This window comes from Phyllobates terribilis, unplaced genomic scaffold (assembly GCF_046119375.1).
Source record: "Phyllobates terribilis strain yellow unplaced genomic scaffold, ASM4611937v1 Scaffold_12__6_contigs__length_324123572, whole genome shotgun sequence".
NCBI lineage: Eukaryota > Metazoa > Chordata > Amphibia > Anura > Dendrobatidae > Phyllobates > Phyllobates terribilis.
In genome coordinates this window covers 124,667,040-124,692,369 of record NW_027362772.1, presented here as the reverse complement: position 1 = coordinate 124,692,369, position 25,330 = coordinate 124,667,040, and the positions used below count along the sequence as shown (strand labels likewise).

Here is a 25,330-nt window from a genome sequence, read left to right as displayed (position 1 = left end):
ATTATAATCCCTATGAGGAGGTAAAACTTGCGACTTCTCCTCTGAAAAAACCCTCCAAAAATCTTGCATAGGTACTGGTAATTCCCCTTTTTCCACAGCCGCAATGCGACCATTACAACATTTATCATAGCACTTCGGACTCTAAGACTTAATCACATTAGTAGACCAGTCCAATAAAGGATTGTGCAGTTTAACCAAGGCAATCCTAGAACAACTGGAGAGGGTAAATTATCTAAAACAACCAAGTCCAAAATTTCTTGGTGAACTCCAGTGATAGTGAGGGGAAATGCAGCAGTCTTGTGAGTAATACATTTCAAAGGAGTGTTATCAATTGCAATCACAGAAATAGGTGATGACAAAGGTTTGGATTTCAATTTAAGGTTTTCCAAAAACCCTTTATCAATCACATTAAATGTTGAACTACAATCCACAAATACCTGAAATTCAATCAAATCTCCCTGCAAAGTAGTACTCCCAGAAAGAAATACTCCTGCAGAGCGTAAACAAGCTATACGGGCGTAACTGACCTTTTTTTTCTTTACTTAAACGACGCTCACAATACTTAATCAAATGGTCAGCTTTACCACAATAAAGACACAATCCCTCGGCGAACCTCCAGTCTCTTTCCTGAGAGCGGAGTGACATCGCCCCAACCTCCATCAGTTGTCCGCCGTCAGAGCAGATTTTCTGGGGACTAGGAATTGACATTACAGGAGTCTTTACCTCATTGAGCATGCACCTCAGTCTCCTGTCTATACGAACAGCTAACTGCATAGTATCCTGCAGAGTCTCTGGTGCAGGGAATGCAATTAGCAAATCCTTAACCCTTTCACTCAGACCAGCAAAAAATAAACATCTCAGTGCAGGATCATTCCACTTAACTTCTGAATCTCATCTCCTGAAGTGTGTGCAATAATTTTCAACATCATCTGACCCCTGATTCAAACACCTGAGTTTTGATTCAGCAGATGAGATTCGATCAGGATCGTCATATAATAGCCCCATAACAGAAAAAAATTCTTCAACAGACCTTAAACATGGATCATTAGGCTGGAGAGAAAAGGCCCACCCCTGTGGTTCATTGCGCAAAAGTGACATAATAAAACCAATGCGCTGTGATTCATTCCCAGAGGACCTTGGTCTCAAAAGAAAATATAACAAACAAGCATTTTTAAAGGAAAGAAAATCTTGCTGTTTACCATAAAAAACATCAGGCAGTCCTACCTTGGGATTAACAAAATGCGCTCCAGAACAGCTACTCATGTGTTGCTGAAGCACGGCCACCTCCAGAGACAATCCCTGCAGGCGTTGAGCCAAATCCTGGACAGAAACCATACTGATCCCCGAATTTCTTTCCTTTTAGTTTTTTGAGCTGGACTTACTGTTATGATCTGCAACAAGTACTAAGGAAAGATAGGGGAAAGCTGTCCCTACAGTAAGACTAAGCTGAATCCCTATGATGTAGAGGGCTGCCTGTTCCTAGTGAACAGACCCGCCTTAGTCCTCGGCTAGTCTGAACGAAGACCTATAGAATTAAGGGAGGGGTCCCTAAAAGAACTAAGGACTGGGACAAAAAATGGGACACCTCCTAAACAGAGAAGTTGTTGCAGAACACAAAAAGGCAAACTGACAAAAATGTACTAGAGGTCCCAGAGGACCAAGCGAACTTGACAGAGAAAAGCACCGAAGCACCAGGCTAGAGAAACAGTCATACACTGAAGTCCAGCACAGCCACAAGGGCGGAGCTGGAATATAAAGGCAGATGGTCACGTGACCGCAAAACACAAGATGGAAAAAACAAACAGGAGGGTTCTAACAGATACAACCGCGTCAAGCACTGATTCCTTAGCCACAACTGTGGCAGTGACTAGCAACTGTCGTCGGTCTGCAGTTCGCAGGGGCAGCAAGGGTTGTCTAGCCTGGACCTTTTTTGACACCACAAAGGATGAGGCAACTCATGTTATCTGGCAACTTTGCAAGAAAAAAATCAGTAGAGGGAAAAAGTGCAATTATTTGACTACTACATGCATGAACCTTCACATGCACAATGAACATGTGTTACTCTGGCAATCTCACTGCGATAAGATGCGGACCTCAACAACCATCATCCATCCCAACAACCGCATCTGCTGCTTCTTCCTCCTCCTCTGTTACCATGCCAAGCATTGTCACACAGGTGTCATGGGTGTGTCAGAGGTGACAGACAGTCGCCCTGCAGTGGTTTGCAGGAGATCTCCACGTTTAGAAATTCCAACAGCTGCCTATATAGGACTACCTCCATTTAGGCTGGGTGTATATATACCTGGTGTGTCTAGGTGGGTGTCGCCGGTTATACTCATTTCTACTTGGAACTAGGCTAAAGCAGCATCACGTCCTCTCTGGAGTCTTGAGGCTGTGTGCCCTGTTGGAGTTCTTCTAAAGCTAACTTGTTATTCCCTTGTTGTCATCCCCTTTTGTCTTTAGAGTGCTAGCGGAGGTTGACTAGTGCTCATCTCCTTCCACCCCCAGATATAGCCTTACGCCAGGGATAGTAGGGCGAGGCACGTGATCGGCGACAGCTGCGGAGGCTGTATAGGGATGTTAGGGGGAGACAGGGTGACGCTAATCCAGATTAGGAGGTCACCGCTTCCCCCTTTCCCTAGTGTCTGGGCTCCCTTTCCCTTTCTCATCTGTATTGCACTCACACCTGACGTGACAACAGGTCTTCCACCGCAGAACCTCTGGTTCTTTACCTGCTCCAGTCAGGCTGAGTGAGAGCCCATCAGCTGTAACGGAAACAGACATGCCTGTTGTTTTTGACCAATCTCAGAGAACGAGCACAGCACAACTTTATCAATCCATTGTAAAATCTCTGCATGCATCTCACACACAGTCCAGCAGTTTGTCCGGTTCACTGTATTCCGCCCTCTCTCAGCACTGCAGCCAGCCCTCGGTCCCGGAGTTGTAGTCACATAAAAGATTGTTTTCTCTACACATTACAAAGATAAGAGATTGAACTCCATCATCTCCAATCTGTTGACCACGGAAATGGTGGTGTTAGGCCCTAATTTTTTGAAATGTGAATACTCCTGGTTGGGTCTCCATCTGCTGGGTTGGCTGTAGTGGAAGAGTTGTCGGTCCCCATTATAATAGTTCTACTCTAGTGAAATTAATTCCTTGGTGCAGATATTGTTCTCACAGGGGTACACATGATATAATCGAAATTGGTTTTCTTTGTACCATGGTATATAAAGCAGGCTACATTTCATCTTTTAATTCTTTGGTGCTGATATTATTCTCCATACAGGGGTACACATTAGTGATGAGCGAGCACTAAATGTTCTTAACTTACTGGTTAAGCAGTTTCTCAACACCTACCCAGATCTGCCAGAGCTGCTTGTGAAAGTAAAACGTGTGTGTGCCCATTTCAGACAGTCAGCCCCAGCTTCTGCCAATCTGACAGTGCTCCAGCAACGTTTGCAGCTTCCAGCTTACCGACTGCTGTGCAATTTCACCACACGTTGGAAATCAACGTTGCAGATGTTGGGATGGATTTGTGAGCAGCAGAGGGCAGTTGTTGAGTACCAGCTTCAACACGCCCGTTGGAATTCAGGTCAACCTCCGCACATAAAAACTGATGAGTGGGCATGGATGTCTCACATCTGTGCCGTCCTCCAAAACTTTGAGGACACCACCAAGATCATGAGAGGCGAAGACGCCATAATTAGCGTCACCATCCCGCTTCTCTGTCTACTGAAACGCTCGGTGCTCACAATTAAAGAGGAGGCATTGCAAGCGGAGCAAGGAACTATACAGGGTGATGGTACACAGCCAACCTCATCTCATCTCAGCACTGATTGGGTGATAATAAGGAGGAGGAGAAGAACATGGACAGTCATCCTTTTGGTGAGGACAGAGAAGACTTGGAAGTCTTGATGCCCCTCTTTCAGTCTGTGGGAAAGCTGTATGAATTTCGCTTAATGATGACCTTCAGTGGCCTAAACCGTGTCTTTGCTTATGCACGTTATTTCTAAAAACACATTGCAGATCAGGCCATTGCCCAACTCTGTAGTCATGAAATTCAAGGCGCAAAGAAAAATCTTTGTGTGTCGAAGCACCACCGAGAAGTGTGAGCTGATGTTAGACGGGCTGTCATTGCTTATGGAACAAGCTGCATAAAAGGACTTTCCTGGGAGAAATGACAGCCGGAGTAGATACCGTTTCCCTCTATGCCAGTCCTTTCACCGACCTAAAGAATATGGCTGAGGTGAAATACAACTGTCACCGAGAAGCAGTGTCAGACTGAAGAACATTAGGTCCACCAGAGGATTTAATTCTGAGGGACCACCTTTCTCTCCTGTTCAGGAGCACCATAGCAGCTGCAAGGTTTGCGCTATGAACTCTCCTGAAGGAGAAGCCAGGGCACACCGGAGAAGTCTTTGGTTCTCTGGTGGGCCCGTCCAAACCTGCTGAGAAGCAGAACTGGCTAAGAAAAGTCTGTGTGAAGGTTCCTGGACACTGGCTGGTTTTTTTTACTGTGAACTGGCTCCAGCAATCTATAAGATTGCAATCTATAAGATCACTTTACTGGCTCCCAATTGCCCTGTGTATCCAGTTAAAACTACTAAAACTGACCTACAAAGCCATCCGTAACCTTTCTCCTCCATACATCTCTGACCTAATCTCCAGATATATTCCCTTACTTAATCTCCAATGTAACATGCTGGGGAAACTTGCACCCACTCAGTATTTTTAGCTCGTTTGTGAGAAACTAATGTTTGGGCAGCCATTCAGTCTACCAAATAAAATTCCTGAGAAGGAAATTATGGATGGCTTCGCTTCTGGTACTGGGTGCACTGTTAATACCATGGAGTGCCATTGACGCGCCCCTGGGCCTACTTGGTGTAGCGTTGCGCACGCGGGGACTACCCGGAGTCGGGCCTGTTGGGGGTAGTAGTCTCGTGGCGGTGACCCGGTCCGTGCCCAGGGAGTCAAACTGTGTGGCTGAGTATTAGCAGTAGATGTTGGATGACTACGCCACCCGTTGAATGCAGCTATGGAGCTGCCGCTGCAGGGCAGACCGCTGAGGCCGGTGGTACGATTGTGCAGCGTAGATGGTATAACCCCCAACGGGAGGGGTATGGCCTCAGGGCAGCCGACGTGGATGATGGGGGTAGCAGGAACCACTCAGAGACGATGCGGTGTAGTTCAGGGTCTTTACTGGTAATCAAGATAGACCCTCCCGGAGTACTGGCTAGCGATCGGGGCCTGGTCAGTCTTTGAGCAGATGGGATTTCCCCTGGCCAGGCGGAGTTGTAGGCCTCCCCAACTAATTGTACTCTTCTGGCTACCTTGCTAGAGGCGGGTAAAAGTAGCCCACGTCCCTGAGTGTACCGTGTGGTGCTCACCCGTATGGCCGGTGACTCGGGGCCTTCTGGTAGCTTCCGCTCCACGACGGCGGTGCTGGTCCCACGCGTGTGACCGTGCCTTCGGGTTTCTTGGCCAGAGGACCTGAAATCCCCTGCCGGTCGGTTTCTGCTTCTGGGTAAGGATTCGCCCCCGCAGCCTCGGACTCCGGTGATAATTCTTCAATCAGGGCGAGCTCTACAGCTGCCAGCCCCTGATTCCTTGTAGCACTGCTCCCACTGAGCTCCTGATCTTTCTTTCCTATAGCTGCTCCACTACAGACCAGACTGTGTCTCTGTCTGTGTTCTCTGCTCTTTCTCAACTCTCTAACCCTGCCTCAGCCCCAGTTTTATATAGGGGAAGTTCTTCCCCTCCCAGGACTGGGCAGGAGGTGTGGCATGCATAGGATTCCTGACCAAGAGACCTCCCACCTGCTCTCAGACGTAATATTGCTATTACTGTGGAAACCAGACCCCTGGGGTGCCACACCATAATTCACTGAAAATATTCCAGGCTGGTTGGAGACAAGTTCATTCCCACAGGAAAGTACCAGCAGCAAGCTAAAGAGATGGTGGCCTCTATCATCATAAAGGAGTTAGCTCCTAGGAGACTGACTACCGCTGCTGTCTACCTTGTGAACATTGTGTTGAAGCTTGCAAGGTGTCACGGGTTTACCATGATATAGAGCAGCCAGAAGACCACAGCGTCTGATTCCTTCCACTCCTGCAGTCATTAGAAGCCTTTCGCCTTCATACTAATTGGTGCAGGGGTCAATCTGCTCCTGGAAGCTTACCTTCATTTAGGCTCTCAGCAGACTTGTCCCATGCATCTCCCCTACTGTGACCTACTGTATCCTCACCCATCCCTTTTAGACTGTTTGTGTGCCCTCGTGAGTAGGGTATTCTCTCCTCTTGTACCAGTCAGTGCCCCCTTCTCACATGTTAAGCGCAATGGAATAAATGTCGCTATAATAATAAATAATAATAATTAAAGTACTCTGAGTCAATTCATGGCACTTTCATTGTGTCTGCCCCTAATTTGATGTGTTTTGTATGCTTTTGGAGCATTTGAAGGTGTCGTGTATGCATTTGTTTTTGCCCCCTATTGAATCCTATTGCGTTTGGCAATGTTCGGCGAATATTCGATGAATAAATTGACGAATATTGCAGATTCGACGATCGTAATCCAAACCGAACATTTAAATATTCGCTCATCTCTAGTCTCTAATTAACTCAGATGTTGCTAAAAAAAAACTATTAGAACCTTCCAAACACATAAAATCATCATATGGGCAGTTCAGAATGGTTTAAAGGCATAGTAATCTTCGTGTATGTAAACTTTGGACTTTGCATTAAGTAATAAAAAAGCCTTAAAACATTCTCTCTCTCTAATTATTCTGGCATTTGGCAAACATTAAAAATTATGGTAATTCTAATTGACCTAAAACGGGAAAGGTTTATTCTGATTTCTTGTCATATATTAAGAAAAACATTCATATCTGTCTTTTTATATAGTATATTTAAACTTCTGATTTCAACTGTATCTTTCATGAATCCGTGCTGGTTATCATTTATTATATTATTCTCTGTGATATAACTCTGCAGGTCATCTCTTATGGCCCTCAAAAGCTTTGCACACTACTGATGTCAGACTTACCGGACGGTAGTTACCTGGATCCACCTTCTTACCTTTCTTAAATATCGGTACCACATCAGCCATCCTCCAATGCTGTGGCACCACCCCTGTTACAAAAGACTCTAAGAATGAGATATGGTGGTCTGTCAATTACTGAGCTCAATTCCCTCAGTATCAGTGAATGAATGTCATCTGGGCCAGGGGATTTGTCAATGTTTAATTTGCTCAGACGCATGCATACTTCTTTTTGGGTTAAACCGGTTATATCAGGTGGTGAACTGTGATTTTTGCCTTGGTGAAAGATCCCTGGAACAGATGGTTTATTGGTGAACATGGATGAAAAGTGTCTGTTTATTATCTCAGCCTTTTCTTTGTCTTCTATAATTATCTTATTATCTTCTTTTAAGGGGCCGATAACATCTTTTTTTTTCTTTTGGGCATTGATGTATTTTTTATTTTTGGGGGATTTTTTTTAATGTTGTTGGCGATTTGTTTCTCTGTAGATAACTTTGCTAGCTTGATTTCTTTTTTTACATTTCTTATTTAGATCTTTATGCTCCTGAAATGCTATTTCTGTATTCTCAGTCTTCAAGATTTTGAATGCCCTTTGTTTTTGTCTTATTAAACTTTGTACTATCTTATTTATCCATAATGGTTTATTTTTATCCCTAGACATTTTATTACCAGAGGGTATAAGTTTTCTACAGGATTCTAGTAGTATTTCCTTAAACATGCCCCATTTATGTTCGGTATCCCCAGTTATCATGACAGTCCCAGTCTACACGATTAAGCTCTTCCCTTAATTTGTTGAAATCAGCTTTCCTAAAGTTCCAGGTTTTTGCATTTCCCCTTTTGAATGTTTGATTGAAAATTACATTGAAACTTACCATATTATGGTCACTGTTTCCCAAATGCTCTCTGACCTGTAGATTTGAAATTGTATCTAGTCTACTTGACAGAACCAGATCTAGTAGATTATCTCCCCTGGTTGAGAGAGGTAATTGTCCTGAGCTGTGGATAAGAACTTGCAGCTTTTAGCACACCCAGAAGATTGTATGTCCCTTTGAATGTCTAGATATTAAAATCCCCCATAATAAGGATCGTATTACTATTTGCTGCCTTTTTAATTTTTTTGCAGCATTTCGTCCTCTACCTCTTCAGCTATATTAGATGGCTTGTGGCAAACTCCAATTAGCAACTTTCCATTGTTGCTATACCCATGTGCATTTACCAATACTGACTCTAGATTGTCGAAGCTCACCCCAATGTCGTCATTGAGCACAGGTTTTAAGTTGGATTTTGCGAAAATACACACCTCTACACCTTTTTTCTCTTTCCTGTCCTTTCTAAATGTAGTGTAACCCTCTATGTTTGTCACCCAGTCATTTCTTTCACCCAGCCAGGTTTCCGTAATGCCGACCACATCATATTTTGTGACCGACATAAGAGTCTCCAGTTCATTCATTTTGTTTGCGAGACTTCTTGCATTTGCCAGCAGACATTTAATACTAATAGCACATTTATTACTCCTGCTCAGCTCCCTATTTTCTTTGCATATCCCAGCCCCCCCCCCAATGTCTCACTCTCTCTGTCTATCCCCTTATTAGCACAACTACCCTCTCCCCCTCCAGGTTCTAGTTTAAAAGCTCCTCCATCTGTCTGGCCATTTTTTCCCCCAAGCACAGCTTCCATTAAGCTGCAGCCTGTCCCTACTGCAGAGCTGTAGCCAACAGAGAAGTCGGCCCAGTTCTCCATGAACCCAATCCTTATTTCCTGCACCAATTTCTAAGCCACTTATTTATCAGCCTAAGCTCCTGCTGTCTTTCTCGTGACACAGACTGTATTTCTTAAAACACCACCCTGGAGGTCCTGGCCTTCAGCTACTCTCCTAGTTCCCTGTAATCATTTTTAAAGACCTTCCACCTACCTCTAACTTTGTCATTGGTACTGATGTGTACAATGACTGCTGGGTTTTCCCCAGACCCACTCAGCAATCTGTCTAAACGATCAGCAATATGTTGAACCCAAGCACCCGGCAGACAATACACTGTTGAACATTCCCAGTCTCGGCGGCAGATGACCCTGTCTGTCCATCTAATTATAGAGTCCCCTACCACCAACATCTGTCCGGCCTTTGCTGCACTCCTATTGCCCTCCTTACTACAGCGATCATTTTTCTGGTTGCTGCAGTGATCCTAATCCTGGGCTTGCATTCCTAATATCAGCCAAACAGGCATATTTACTAGGTTGTGCCAGATTAGGACTGGGCTCCCTGGCACTTTTCCCCCTATCCCTTCTTGTAACATTTATCTAGCTACGTACTTCCTGTCCTGATTTTCCCCACTTCCATCCTCCTCCATATCACTGGCCCCAGCCAGCGCAAGCTCTGTGAGCTCTAAACTCCTCTCCAGGTTTGCAATGCTTCTGAGTGTTGCTAGCTGCATATTTAGATCCAGTACCTGGACTTCCAAACTTGTATCTCGCTGACATCAAGCGCAGACATATGACGCGCCCCCTGGGCCGTGTGTGGGGGAATACCCGGAGCCGGGTCTCTGTGTAATGCTAGGGGTTGTAGTCTCCGTGGCGGCAACCGGGTCCCATGGCTCAGGGTGGTCAAACCAGTGTCGGATCTGTTTATTTGGGTTTTGTAAGGTTTAAATGTCCGACTACGCCACCCGTGGATTGCGGTCACTGAGAACCGCCGCTGCGGGGCAGACCGCTGAGGCTGATGTTGTGTGCGCAGCAGAGGGTAGTATAACTCCCCACGGGAGGAGTATAGCCTCAGGGCAGTGAGTGCAGATGGTGGGAGTGATGATGCATGGGCGCAGCAGAAATGACTCAGAGTCCGTGCAGTGCAGTTCAGGGTCTTTACTGTTGGTAATGAAGAAGGCCCTGCCGGGAGTACTGGCTAACAATAGAGGCCTGGTCAGTCTGTGAGCAAACAAGAGTTCCCCTGGCCAAGTGGAGGTGTAGGCCTTCCCGTCTGACTGCACTCTTCCTGGCTACCCTGCTATAGTCGTGTAGTAGCCCACGTCCCTGAGTGTACCGTGTGGTGCTCACCCGTATGGCTGGTGACTTGGGGCCTTTGGTACCTTCCGCTCCTCGATGACGGTGCCGGTCCCTTGCGTGTGACTGAGCCTCCGAGCTTCCTATGGCCAAAGGACCTGAAATCCCCTGCCTGGTGGTTTCTGCTGCTGGATGTAGATATCCTCACAGGCTCGGACTCCGGTGTCCGGTTCTCTGCGTCTTCTGCCAGGATGAGCTCTATCAGCTCCAATCCCTGGTCTTCAGCTCCTGTCTCCTACAGAGCTCCTTGCTGCTCCTCTGTCCCTTCCTCTGGAACTAACTAACTAACCCCGCCCCAGATCCAGTTTATAAAGGGCAGGTTCCTCCCCTTTCTGGCCTGGGGCAGGAGGTGGTGCATGCAAAAGTGCTCCTGACCAGGAAAACTAATGCTCGCTCTCAGACATGTTATTTCTACCACTGTGTCAACCAGACCCCATGGGGTGCCATACATACTCACCCTCAAGCAGTTGTTCCAGGCATGCATACATCTCACAAAATGCACACCGGTAACCAAGTCCAGGGAGCAAATACTAAATGGGGATAAACAGTACAGAAAAGGCCGAAAAACATTGGAAAACTAGTAAGGAAAACACCAAATTATGCTTTTATGTTAAACTATGATATTGTGTTTAACTATGCACTTATCTGCAGCCCCATTCTTAAATATCACCCTCCGCAACGCTCTGCAGCCTCGCTAAGAATCTCTGTACTTGTAGTCCTCCAGGCAGCACAGCACAGGTCAATTTTGAGACGGAGGATGAGAAGGTGGAGGAGAGGGTGCAGGAACTGGCATAGGAGGAGGGTGAAACCTTGATGGAACTTGAGCCCACAAATCTAGGCATCTGTAGCACATGTGTGGTCCTAGGGTCTGACTTGGTCCCGGCCTCCAGCAGGTTCACCCAGAGTTCCGTCAGGGAAATGTAGCGTCCCTGACCACAAGTACTTGTCCATGTGTTGTTAAATGGACCTTCCCAGTAACTGCATTGGTCAGGGTACGGGTTATATTTTGTGAAACGTGCTGGTGTAAGGTGGGTATGGCTTTCCATGAGAAATAGTGTCAGCTGGGGAGCGAGTACCGAGGGACGGCCGCTGCCATGAGGTTGCAGAAAGCCTCAGTGTCCACAAGCCTAAACAACATTTCCAGGGCAAGGAGTCTTGAAATGTGTCCGTTTAATGCATGGGCATGTGGGGGCCTGCATATTTCCGCTTGTGCTCCAAGGCCTGCGATAGGGACAGATAAATGCTGCGCTCGGACAAGGAAGTGGACGTAGTTGCTGATGGCGACTGCATAAGTGCACCGACAGGTGCAGGGCAGGAGGCATCCACGCCTGCATCCTGTACAGGACATTGGCAAGCACGTAGCAAAGGGAAAAAGGCAGTGGTGTCACCTGCAGACAGTGATTGTGGACCCAGGTGTTCGGTCCACCTAGTCAGGTGCTTTGATGATATGTGTCTGAGCATGCTGGTGGTGGTCAGGCTGATAGTGGTCTGGCCCATGCTGCAAGGGTCTAGCCCCTGCTGAGCTTGGTACGGCACAAGTTGCAAATGACCATTCTCTTGTCTCCCACACTTTCTGTAAAAATATGCCAGACTGGGGAACACCTAACCCTTGACCTGGGATCTGGCCGTGTTTGGGTGCTCTGGGGAAAAGTTAACCGTCTTCTCCCTCTATCAGCCCCACTCCATTTTCCTGCCTGTTGCAGTGCTATGGATCCCTTCTAGTGTTGAGCGAGCATGCTCAACACTGCTCGTTACTCGCCCGAGCATCATGCTACTCGGGATGTTCGGCGAGCATTTCCGGGTTACTTGGGTGGGAGCTTGGGTCTCCGCCCTGCACGTTTTGCGCTCTTTACAGAGCCAATGAACATGCAGGGATTGCCAGCCAGTCACTGTAATGCTGCAGCCATGTTGTTTGTGGGCATTACAGTGATTGGCTGGCCGCACAACGTTACCTCGAGTATTTAAAACCAGGTGCCGCCATCTTGGACACAGTTGCTCCTGATCAGGCGGTGTAGGGAGAGTGCTGCTGAGTTAGGGAGAGATATATAGTGCGAAATAGGTTGTGTAGGGTCTCTAAAGCCTGCCAAATCAAACAAACAGTCCTTCTCAGGACTAATATCCATCCCAGATATCAGGCAGGCAGGCTGTATAGGAGACGCAGTGGTTATACCAGCAAATGCTGCATTACAGTCCTGTGTGATCCTGTTGGTCAAATTGCTAGACTTATCACCCCGGTCTCATGGGCCACGAAAAATTTTTTTTTTTTTCATCTAAATCCTGTATTTTTTTTTTTCCTCAGTCAGACTATCCAAATATGCGTCTTATTAACCTTTTGGTATTTCCCCCCCGCCCCCCAAAAAAATTGAGTGTGTCTGTGACTGTTCAGACACCAATATATCTGTTTAAAAGAGTCTGGTGTGGGCCAGAAAAATAGAACTGTGGTTTTGCAGTTCCACGGGTCAAATCTCTGTATTATCCTGTAATTGGCATTTTTTGCCATAAAAAAAAATGTAATAGTGTCTCCCTGACTGGTCAGACACCAATATATCTGTTTAAAAGATTCTGGTGTACGCCACATAACTATAACTATGGTTTTGCAGTTCCACGGGCCAAATCTCTGTATTATCCTGCTTTTGGCATTTTTGCCGTAAAAAAAACTGTAATAGTGTCTCCCTGACTGGTCAGACACCAATATATCTGTTTAAAAGAGTCTGGTGTACGCCACATAACTATAACTGTGGTTTTGCAATTCCATGGGTCAAATCTCTGTATTATACTGCTTTTTGCATTTTTTGCCGTAAAGATAAACAGTAATAGTGTCTCCCTGACTGTTCAGACACCAATATTTCTGTTTAAAAGAGTCTGGTGTAGGCCATAAAAATATAACTGCGGTTTTGCAGTTCCACAGGTCAAATCTCTGTATTATCCTGTTTTGGGCATTTTTTGCCGTAAAAAAAAACTGTAATAGTGTCTCCCTGACTGTTCAGGCACCAATATATCTGTTTAAAAGAGTCTGGTGTACGCCACATAACTATAACTGTGGTTTTGCAGTTTCACTGGTCAAATCTCTGTATTATCCTGCTTTTTGCATTTTTTTTCCATACAAAAAAAACCAGTAATAATGTCTCCCTGACTGTTCAGACACCAATATATCTGTTTAAAAGAGTCTGGTGTACGCCACATAACTATAACTGTGGTTTTGCAGTTCCACGGGTCAAATCTCTGTATTATCCTGCTTTTTGCATTTTTTGCCGTAAAATAAAACAGTAATAGTGTTTCCCTGACAGTTCAGACACCAATATATCTGTTTAAAAGAGTCTGGTGTAGGCCAGAAAAATAGAACTGTGGTTTTGCAGTTCCACGGGTCAAATCTATGTATTACCCTGCTTTTGGCATTTTTGCAATAAAAAAAACTGTAATAGTGTCTCCCTGACTGATCAGACACCAATATATCTGTTTAAAAGAGTCTGGTGTATGCCACATAACTATAACTGTGGTTTTGCAGTTCCACGGGTCAAATCTCTGTATTATCCAGCTTTTTGCTTTTTTTTCCGTAAAAAAAACAGTAATAGTGTCTCCCTGACTGTTCAGACTCCAATATATCTGTTTAAATGAGTCTGGTGTAGGCCAGAAAAATATAACTGTGGTTTTGCAGTTCCACAGGTCAAATCTCTGTATTATCCTGTTTTTGGCATTTTTTGCCGTAAAAAAAAACTGTAATAGTGTCTCCCTGACTGGTCAGACTCCAATATATCTGCTTAAAAGAGTCTGGTGTACGCCACATAACTATAACTGTGGTTTTGCAGTTCCACGGGTCAAATCTCTGTATTATCCTGCTTTTTGCATTTTTTGCCGTAAAAAAAAACAGTAATAGTGTCTCCCTGACTGTTCAGACACCAATATATCTATTTAAAAGAGTCTGGTGTACGCCACATAACTATAACTGTGGTTTTGCAGTTCCACGGGTCAAATCTCTGTATTATCCTGCTTTTTGCATTTTTTGCCGTAAAAAAAAACAGTAATAGTGTCTCCCTGACTGTTCAGACACCAATATATCTATTTAAAAGAGTCTGGTGTACGCCACATAACTATAACTGTGGTTTTGCAGTTCCACGGGTCAAATCTCTGTATTATCCAGTTTTTGGCATTTTTGCCGTAAAAAAAACCAGTAATAGTGTCTCCCTGACTGGTCAGACACCAATATATCTGTTTAAAAGAGTCTGGTGTATGCCACATAACTATAACTGTGGTTTTGCAGTTCCAAAGGTCAAATCTCTGTATTATCCTGTTTTTGGCATTTATTGCTGTAAAAAAAAACTGCAATAGTGTCTCCCTAACTGGTCAGACACCAATATGGGTATGTGCACACGATGCAGAAATGAAGCAGAAAATTTCTGCATCATTTCTGCATCTCCCTGGCAGAAAAAACGCATGCGGATTGTACATGCATTTTTTCCTGCGGAATACATGCGGATTCACATGCGTTTCCACATGCGTTTCCGCATGCGGATTGACAGGCGATTTTAGCATCACCTGGAAAGTGCTTGACAACTAGGTCACACTATATAAATCAATGCAACCGGCATGGATTTATATAGTGTGACCGTATAAGAATGTTTAAAAATAAAAAAATAAAGCTATACTTTACCCTCTGATGCCCCGGCGTGTGCTGCCGCGTTCGTTCCTGGCTTGTTCCTGGCTGCCGGGATATCGCGAGACACTGCGCTGAAGGGCCTGCAGTCACATGACTGTGACGTCACCGAAGGTCCTTCAGTCTTGCACGCGAGCAGAGGGAAGGAGACCGGGGGCCGTCAGAAGGTGAATATATCTTTATTTTTTATTTTATTCTTGTTTTTACAGCTTTTTAATGGTACCTGGGTGTGGAGGAGAGTCTCATCTCCTCTACACCCGGGTACCATCCGCACATTAGAACGCGCCAATAACGCAAGTACAAATGCAGTCTTGTGGAATTGGCGCGTTCTAATGCAAGTCAATGGCGGCGAAAATGCCGCGTTTCCGCAAAATTAATGGACATGCTGCGGATTTTTGAGCGCAGCATAAACGCTGCGGAAAAATCCGCAGCATGGGCACAGCACATGCGGATTATCATTGGGGAACATTGTTGCCCTTCTACCATGCGTTTTTAATGCGTTTCCCGCAGCGTTTCCGCAGCTGCAGAAACGCTGCGGAAACGCATAAAAAACGCATCGTGTGCACTCAGCCTTAATCTGTTTAAAAGAGTCTGGTGTACGCCACATAACTATAACTGTGGTTTTGCAGTTCCACGGGTCAAATCTCTGTATTATCCTGTTTTTTGCGGTAAAAAAAAAAACAGTAATAGTGTCTCCCTGACTGTTCAGACACCAATATATCTGATTAAAAGAGTCTGGTGTAGGCCAGAAAAATAGAACTGTGGTTTTGCGGTTCCACGGGTCAAATCTCTGTATTATCCTGTTTTTGGCATTTATTGCCGTAAAAAAAAACTGTAATAGTGTCTCCCTGACTGTTCAGACACAAATATATCTGTTTAAAAGAGTCTGGTGTACGCCACATAACTATAACTGTGGGTCTGCAGTTCCACGGGTCAAATGTCTGTATCATCCACTTTTGGGGTTTTTTTACATAAAAAAACAGTTTGAATGTGTCGCTGACTGTTCAGCCCCAAATATATCTATTTAAAAAAGTCTGGTATACGCCAGTAAATTAGAACTGTGGTTTTGCAGTTCCACGGTTCAAATCTCTGTATTATCCAGCTTTTGGCCTGTTCTACGTAAAAAAAAACAGTAATAGTGTCTCCCTGTCTGTTCAGTCACAAATATATATGTTTAAAAGATTCTGGTGTAGGCCAGACAAATAGAACTGTGGTTTTCCTCTTCCACGGTTCAAATCTCCTTTTTATTACCCTTTTTCCATTGATAATGTGAGTGTAAGCTATTTTACTTCATTTACAATGGGCAAGACGCGTGGCAAGGGACGTGGAACTGGACGTTCTGGTGGTGGTGCGTGCAGAGGACGGGGCCGTGGCCAAGGTGAAAATGTGCCACAACCAACAGCCACATCTTCTCGCTCTCTCTTCTTGACCGAATTACTAGGGAAGCACACTACAACACCAGTATTGCGAACTGATCAGTGTGAACAGGTTATTAATTGGATAGCAGATAATACTTCCAGTTACCTGGGCACCAACACCTCCGGTCTGTCTTCCACATGGTCAAGTTTTAGTAGCTGTGAGTCTCGACCGCATACTCCTACTCACCCTGATACTCCTTCCTCCCACCATGCCGAGTGTCGTCAGACAGCAACTGATCCCACACTTGGATACTCTGAAGAGCTGTTCACTGGTCCATTTCCATATTTGTGCCCCTCGCCTGCTCCGCTTGAAGTGGTGGAAGAGGAGATCCCATGTAGCGATGCCCAAATATTTGAACAGCCACAGCCAGAGGAAGTCGACGCTGGCAATTTGTCACAAGAGGTGGACGATGATGAGACACAATTGCCACGAAGTGAGGAGGAGGATCGTGGTGCACAAGTGGAAGAGGAGGTGGTGGTGGATGATCTAGTAATTGACCTAACGTGGCAGGAGGACACGCAGAGCGAGGCCAGCAGCACACAGGGGGAGGGAGGCAGAGTACCCCAACACTCAGGAAGAAGCAGTGTGGTGTTCGCACACAGAAGGCGGGCAACAGTTTCCCGCAACACCAACACGAGGGACGTTGCCAGTACAACCGGTAGGTCTTCCAGAGTCTGAAATTTTTTTAAAGACTCTGCTGATAACCCCAAAAAGGCCATTTGTACAACCTGCCATGCAAGCATCAGCAGGGGTGACAAAACTACCAGCCTGACCACCACCAGCATGATCAAGCACATGGCAGCAAAGCACCCGACTTTATGGGGCGAACCCCAGGGTCCACGACCAGTGTCAGCGGGTGTCACCACTTCTTCTTCCGCTGTTGTGCATGTAATAGAACCCCCTGTTGTGCGTGCAAGGCAATCCCTTGTCCATACTGCATGCAAAGATGCCCCCTCCTTTCAGTCTTCACTTATTATGGCAGTTTCTCAAGAAACAGCATCAACGTCCACATCCACGTCCCACCGCAGCATTCAATTGTCCATATCCCAGAGCTTTGAACGAAAGCGCAAATTCGCAGCCAACGTCCCACAGGTCACAGTCCTAAATTCGCACATTTCACGACTGCTTGCGTTGGAAATGCTGCCTTTTAGGCTGGTGGAGATGGAATCCTTCCGCAACCTTTATGGCGGTGGCCGTCCCTCGGTACTCGGTCCCCAGCCGACACTATTTTGCCCGTTGAGCCATCCCCGCACTACACAAGCACGAGTCCCAAAACATCTGCTGTGCCCTCAACAACGCAGTTACTGGGAGAGTCCACCTGACAACGGACACTTGGACAAGTGCTTGTGGCCAGGGACGGTACATTTCCCTGAAGCCACACTGGGTAACCATAGTGGAAGCGGGACCCAGTCGGACCTTGGGACGGAACACATCCTCCCCACACCGAGGATTGCGGGGCCTATGTCAGTCAGAGTTGCCCCCACACTGTACAGCTCCTGCGCATCATCCTCCTCCTCCTCATGTTCAGCCTCCATCTCAGATATCACCACATCAGTTACAAGCTGGAAGCACTGCAGTACTGCCTCAGCCAAGCGGCAACAGGCTGTGCTGAAACTCATAAGCTTAGGTGATAAACCTCACACTGCTTGTGAGTTGTGGACAGCTGTGAAAGAGCCGGCAGATCTGTGGCTGAGACCGCTGAACCTACATCCAGACATGGTCGTGTGTGACAATGGCCGTAACCTGGTGGCGGCTCTGAGGCGAGGCGAGATCACACACGTACCATGCCTGGCTCATGTGCTTAACCTCGTGGTTCAGCGATTTCATAAATCGCACCCCGAGTTGCCAGATCTGCTCGTCAAAGTACGCCGCCTGTCAGCTCATTTTCGCAAGTCAGCTACAGCTTCCGCCGCCCTTGCTGTGTTGCAGCAGCATTTGCAGCTTCCGGCACACCGACTGGTGTGTGATGTCCCCACACGGTGGAACTCTACCCTCCATATGTTGCAAAGGATTTGTGAGCAGAAGAGAGCAGTTGTGGAGTACCAGCTGCAACAAGGCCATCGATATTCAGGTCAGACTCCACACATAAGACCTCAGGAGTGGACCTGGATGTTTGACATATGTACCATCCTGACAAACTTTGAGGAGTCCACCAAGATGGTGAGTGGCGATGACGCCATCATTAGCGTCAGCATCCCACTTGTCTGTCTTTTGCAACGCTCTCTGCAGAGAATTAAAGAGGAGACATTGCAGCCAGAGTATGATGAGATGGATCAAGAGCCCGTAATGGGCGATTACACACAGCCCAGCCTCATCTTATCCCATTGGGGGACAATGAGGGAGAGGAGGAGGAGGAAGAGGAAGAACAGGAGCTGGTATCATGCGCTGTAGATGGTAGTACCTGTACAACTCTCATACAGTCGGTTCAGCGTGGGTGGCCTGAGGACAGGGGGGAGGAGGAGGCGGAGGAGAGCATGGTCAGTTGTCATCTTGGTGAGGACACGGAAGTCTTGCCCGTTACCAGTCTGGCACGCATGGCTGACTTTATGTTACGCTGCCTTAACCGTGACCCTCGCGTTGCCAAAATGATGGGTGACAGTCATTACTGGTTGGTGACACTTTTAGACCCCCACTACAAGGAGAACTTTCACGCTCTTATTCCTGAGGTGGAGAGGTCTACAAAAATAGGGCAGTACCAGAAGGCCCTTGCTGCAGAACTGTTAAAAAAATTCCCATATGAACACGCTAGCAGCAGAGGTCACATTTCGTTGACCAACCAAGGCGTACAGGCGAGAGAGACGCAACTCCAATCCAGCAGAGGCAGGGAAACACTGTCAATGTTCTGGGACAGTTTTCTGAGACCCGTCCAGCTTACAGGCCCTGAGGCACGGGGTACTCTCACAACGAGTGGAAAGTTTAAAAAGATGGTGAGGGAGTACCTTGCCGACCATACCAGCGTCCTCTGTGATTCCTCTGTGCCTTTTAATTTTTGGGTATCCAAGCTGGACACTTGGAATGAACTCGCTCTGTACGCCTTGGAGGTCCTGGCCTGCCCTGCCGCTAGCATGTTATCGGAGCGTGTTTTTAGTGCCGCTGGGGGAATTATAACAGATAAGCGCACTCGCCTGTCAACTGACAATGCTGACAAGCTGACCCTTATCAAAATGAACAAGGGCTGGATTGGGCCAGACTTCTCATCACCACCAAATGACAGAAGAGTAGCATAAAGTCAAATCCACTCTGTTATTTCGGGAGGTGTATTCCCATGCACCGCTTCACACCCACACATGGGAATACGCTTCCTCATTTCGGCTGTATTTTGCTCTTCTCCTTATCCTCAGCCTCCACCACCACTATACCACCAGGGTGACCTTGGTCCGTGTTGCCAGCATTGCAAGTTCTTCCGTCCTAATTTTTGGCAGCTTTTGCTTGGAAGGCATAGGCAAAGACTATGGGAGACCCACTCCCCAATAATGGGAATAATGTTTTTAAGATGCTGTACTGCATGGCTCTTCCAAGGGGCATTTAAACCGTCTTGTTAAGCTACTGCAACCTCCACATCTCTTCCAAGAGGCATTAAAACCGACTTGTTAAGCTACTGCAACCTCCATGTCTCTTCCAAGGGGCATTAAAACCGTCTTGTTAAGCTACTGCAACCTCCACGTCTCTTCCAAGGGGCATTAAAACCATCTTTTTAAGCTACTGCAACCTCCACATCTCTTCCAAGGGTCATTAAAACCGTCTTGTTAAGCTACTGCAACTTCCACTTCTCTTCCAAGGGGCATTAAAACCGTCTTGTTAAGCTACTGCGACCTCCACCACTTTCCCCAGGGGCATTAAAACCATCTTGTTAAGCTACTGTGACCTCCACTATTCTTCCAAGGGGCATTAAAACCGTCTTGTTAAGCTACTGCAACCTTCACGTCTCTTCCAAGGGGCATTAAAACCGTCTTGTTAAGCTACTGCAACCTCCACGTCTCTTCCAAGGGGCATTAAAACTGTCTTGTTAAGCTACTGCGATCTCCACCACTTTCCCCAGGGACATTAAAACTGTCTTGTTAAGCTACTGCGCCCTCCACCATTCTTCCAAGGGGAATTAAAACCGTCTTGTTAAGCTACTGCAACCTCCACGTCTCTTCCAAGGGGCATTAAAACCGTCTTGTTAAGCTACTGCGACCTCCACCACTTTTGCAAGGGGCATTGATATTGTCTTTTTATTCCCCTGCGACCTCCACCATTCTTCCAACGGGCATTGCATTTCCTCCTAACTTTAGTCAGCTTTTGCTTTTCAATGCATAGGCGAACACTAAGGGAGACCCACTCCCCAATAATGGGTAGAAGGTTTTTAGTATGCTGTAATCCACGTCTGTTTCAAGGGCCATTGCAGTTCCTCATAATTTTTGGAAAGCCTTCCATTCACTGCTTAGGTCAACAGTGCACAGGAGACCCAGTTGCTATAAATGGAAAAAACGGTTTAGTTAAGGCCCTCTGACCTCCATGTCACTTCCAAGGGGCATTGGAGTGCCTCAAAATTTTTGTTAGGCATTGCTCTCACTGCATGCCCTATAACTGTGTAGCCGAACCGCTCCTTTTGGTACAGAAACATTTCCTACAAGACATGTGTGGTTGACTGGCCTGATATTGATGTGAATGGTCCCTGTTCCTCCTGCTCTTTCTCCTTTCCCACCATCTCATCCATCATTCATCACCTAAAGCTTTGTTTTAACGGGAGTCATAGAACTGGGATAGTAGCAGGAAAACTTCCAGCAATCCTCGGAGGAGGTAGGATATGCGCCAAAACTCTGACCACCTCAGGCCTAGCCGCTACTACATACATGCGCATGCATTCCAAGAAAACAAAGCAGACGCTAACTTATATCATCATCATCATGCTCCTCACCTTGGCACTCTCAACTCCCCTGAAGGAGAAGCCAGGGCCCACCGGAGGAGTCTGGTTCTCTGGTGGGCTCGTCCAATGCTGCCCTAAAGCAGGTCGGGCTAAGAAAAGTGTGGGGGAAGTTTCAAGTAGAAATAGGGACGGCTGGGGACCGTTTATGGACACCCGGCCGCCCCCCGGCGGTTGGGAACCGAGCGTGGACACCCGGCTGCCGGGCGGCTGGGGACTGAGTATGGATACCTCGCTGCTGAAGCAGCTATGAGGTAGTGGCCAGCTTCGGCCTCCTTCAAATTGAAAGGCCCCATTTCAAGTGCAAGCTAGCAGTATGGTATTGCAGCCTGGGGGTGGGTGGGTGGCAGGTTGCACATTTACGCTTGCATTCCAAGAAAACAAAGCAGATGCTAACTTCTATCATCATCATCATGCTCCTCACCTTGGCACTCTCAACTCCCCTGATGGAGAAGCCAGGGCCCACCGGAGGAGTCTGGTTCTCTGGTGGGCTCATCCAATGCTGCCCTAAAGCAGGCAGGGCTAAGAAAAGTGAGGGGGAAGTTTCAAGGGGAAATAGGGGCGGCTGGCGACTGTTTATGGACACCCGGCCGCCCCCAGGTGGCTGGGGACCGTGTGTGGACACCCGGCCGCGGGGCGGCTGGGGACCGAGTATGGACACCCGGCCACCCCCTGGCGGCTGGAGACCGAGCGTGGACACCCGGCCGCCGGGCGGCTGGGGACTGAGTATGGATACCTCGCTGCTGAAGCAGCCACGAGGTAGTGGCCAGTTTCGGCCTCCTCCAAACTAAAAGACCCCATTTCAAGTGCAAACAAGCTAGCAGTGTGGTATTGCAGCCTGGGGGTGGGTGGCAGGCAGCATACTTGCTCTTACATTGCAAGGAATGGGGGAGGTACAATTGAACACTGCCCTGGGACAAGGACTTGCACGGGGATAGTTGCAAGTCTGCATCTTCTGATGCGGATAGGATCACTTCTGATGGGCACACTTTTGGGCAGTGACCTGGGTGTCAGAGATGCTTCCAGGGGTCTTCCCCATGCTGTTCCCATGTCTTTTCAGCACTGTATGCATGTGTCACACAGCACATGGCCTGATAAGATTGTAAAATGTTAAAATGACATTTCCCGGTGAATGCATTTGTCACGGTTGAAAGCAATACAAAAGTGCAAAAATGCATAAAAAATGCTACTTGAGAACATAACCCAAGGTTTGGAGGAGTATTTTTGCTTTTGGTTACTTATTTTACCTTATACACAAGTCTTTACCCTGGAAACTAAGTTCCTTAACATATTTCACAGGAAAACCGTTTCAGTTTCGTTTTTGAACGCTTTATTGTGAGCCCGTTAAAGTGGCTTAATACCTCTGACCACATTGTTGACAGCAGTGACCTGGTGGTCAGAAATGCTTCCTGGGGCGATCCCCATGCTGTCCCCATGTCATTTGAACACTGTCACTATCGTTTTGGGCACTTTTTAGGCTTTCTACAGACTGTTGGAGGTGGCGCCGCAAAAATGCTCGGGTCTCCTATAGACTAACATTGGGCTCGTTGCTCGGGTCGAGCACCCAAGTATCACGGTGAGCTCGGCCCGAGCTTCGAGCACCCGAGCATTTTAGTGCTCGCTCAACACTAATCCCTTCCCCTCTGTGCTGCTGTGCTTGCTCTACATGCCATCTTGCCAGGTTGGGTCAGTGACTTCATCATCCACCACCTCGTCTTCCACTTCCTCAATCTGGTCCTCCTCCTGACTTGTTCTCTTAACATGACTTTTTGGCAACTGTGTCTCTTCATCATCCACCTCCTGAGACAGTAATAGCCATTCACCTCTGACGGCATATTCTGACCGTGGCTGTTCAAATATTTGGGCATCACAGCACACAATCTCCTCATGTCCCTCTTGAAACTTGCACGGTGACAGGCCAGAAGAAGAAGGGAAAAAGAAGGTAAAGAGATCCTTGGAGTGTCCAAGTATGAGGTTGCTTGTCTCCTGGGACTCGCCGTGGTAGGTGGAAGGAGGATCACAGTGAGGATTATGTGGTCCAGACTCATGGCTAGTGAGACTGGACCAGGTGGAAGACAGGTTAGTGCTGGGAAACAGACTGGAAGCATTATCTGCCATCCAACCCACAGCCTGCTCACACCGTTTTGGCTTCAACAGTGGTGTCCTGCATCCCCCTGAAAAGTGGAACGGGAAGCTGCGCATTTTAAATTATCTACACAGCTGAGAACAGTATTATTAGAGAAGAGAATTTATTTTAACCCCTTTACGACCTATGACATATAGATACGTCATAGGTTGCCTCCCCCTGTTTGATGCAGGCTCCGGCGCTGAACCCACATCTTTTCAGGCACATGTCATGATGCACCCGTGGCTGTTAACATGTTAACATGCAGGCGCCAGAAGCAGGTCATAAGACCCGCCCATGATCACGGGGTGCCGATGGGTTGGCATGACAATCCAGGGTCTACAGGAGACCCTGTTGTTGTCATATCTGATCTGCTATGAGCGTCGCCCCATGGCCGGCGATCGTAGCAGATGAGAATTTCTGCTGAAGCTCTGCTATATGTTGCAAAAGCAATCAGAAGATCGCAGCTTCAAGTCTCCTAATGAGACTATTGAAGCATGTAAATAGTAAAAAAAAATGTTTTTAAAAATATAAAAAAAATTGAAAAATATATAAGTTAAAATCACCCCCCGTTTGCCCCATTCAAAATAAAACAATAAAAAAATCAAAAATACACATATTTGGTATCGCCAGGTTCAGAAACGTCTGATCTACCAAATCATAAAAATAATTAATCCGATTGGTAAACAGTGTAATGAGAAAAAAAATCAAAGTGCTAGAATTACATTTTTTTGGTATCCACAACATTGCAATAAAATGCAAAAATAGGCGATTAAAACATCATATCTACCCCAAAATGGTATCAATGAAAATGTCAGCTCGGTGAGCAAAAAAAAATAAGCCCTCACCCGGCCCCAGAAATGGAGAGGCTACAGGTCGCGGAAAATGGCAAAATTTTTTATTTTTTTTTTACAAATTTTGGATTTTCTTTTCATCACTTAAATAAAAAAAGAACCTATACATGTTTGGTATCTACAAACTCGTAATGACCTGTAGAATTATAGTGATTGGTCAGTTTTAGCATTTAGTGAACATGGTAAAAAAAATTGTTTTTGAAATTTCACCGCACTTGGAATTTTTTTCCAATTTTCCAGTACACTATGTGGTAAAATTAATGTTGTCATTCAAAAGTATAACTCGTCCCGCAAAAAACAAGCCCTGACATGGCCATATTAACAGAATAATATAAAAGTTATGGCTCTGGAAAAAAGGGGAGCAAAAAACAAAAATGGAAAATCCCAAGGTGGTAAAGGGGTTAATTGTCCCTGAAAGATTTTTTTCTTGTATGTGGCAGCCACAAGATCTGTAACGCAATTAAACCTGATTTGGAGGTAAGGAGGCCCATTATCACCTCCAAATCAGGTTTTGCACTGCAAAGAGCCCATGTACTGTTCTTGCACAGGAGCCTCTTTTGTCTGTCTGCCAGTGGACGTATGATTTTATAATGATTCATATAGAAGTATCCAGTGAAGCTGCTGCAATTTGGTTTCATGTCCAATTCATGCAGTTTCTTTGAAAAACACTTTGCTGCCTCTGTGGAAAGTTTGGGCATTAGAGGCATACTGGGACTCCAAAGAAGTCTATAGATGCCCTGGCGTTGCTTTGTGCTCGGAGAATTATGGAACCCAGGTCATATTAGTGCAATCTGGAATAAATTTTACTCTTTAAAAAAAACTTGAAAATAAAGACAGTAAGTTTTATATTGCAATTGACAGAAATCCGTATTATACTTTCAATTAATGTGATGTTCCTATTATTGCACTGTTTTGGTACAGGTCAAGCTGGTGATTGGAAGAACCATTTTACAGTAGCTCAGAGTGAATATTTCGATAAAATCTACAAAGAGAAGATGAAGGATGTCAATATGAAATTTTTCTGGGAGCAATCTTCATAAAATCAACATCTCATTCTGTGTATGAAGCAAGAAGTGTTTGCATGATTGAGCCATATGGCTTATTTTGAGTTGCCAATGTCCGTAAAGTGATAGTCTATAAAAATAAAGGGCCAGAAACAATAAATGTATCTGGGATTTCTTCTTTTGTTGCCTGGAGGTGATTTGTGGGGATATCGTGATTGTAATTATTGCCCTGACGTATAGATATAAACCACTTGGTCTTCAGTTTTCTAAATATAACTCTGGGCC

The 25,330-nt window shown here is 46.2% G+C and overlaps 1 protein-coding gene across 2 annotated transcripts in view; it reads left to right on the top strand.

Annotated features, from left to right (window-relative positions):
• The window catches only part of LOC141172259 (sulfotransferase 2B1-like), a 649,758-nt gene extending 624,549 nt beyond the window's left edge, over positions 1 to 25,209 (top strand). For both annotated transcript variants that reach the window (XM_073656257.1, XM_073656258.1), the window contains exon 7: positions 24,963 to 25,209. In XM_073656257.1, coding sequence (XP_073512358.1) covers positions 24,963 to 25,081 — 119 coding nt within the window. In that variant the 3' untranslated portion in view covers positions 25,082 to 25,209. The remainder of the gene's footprint in view (positions 1 to 24,962) is intronic.
• The last annotated feature ends 121 nt before the right edge of the window (positions 25,210 to 25,330 follow it).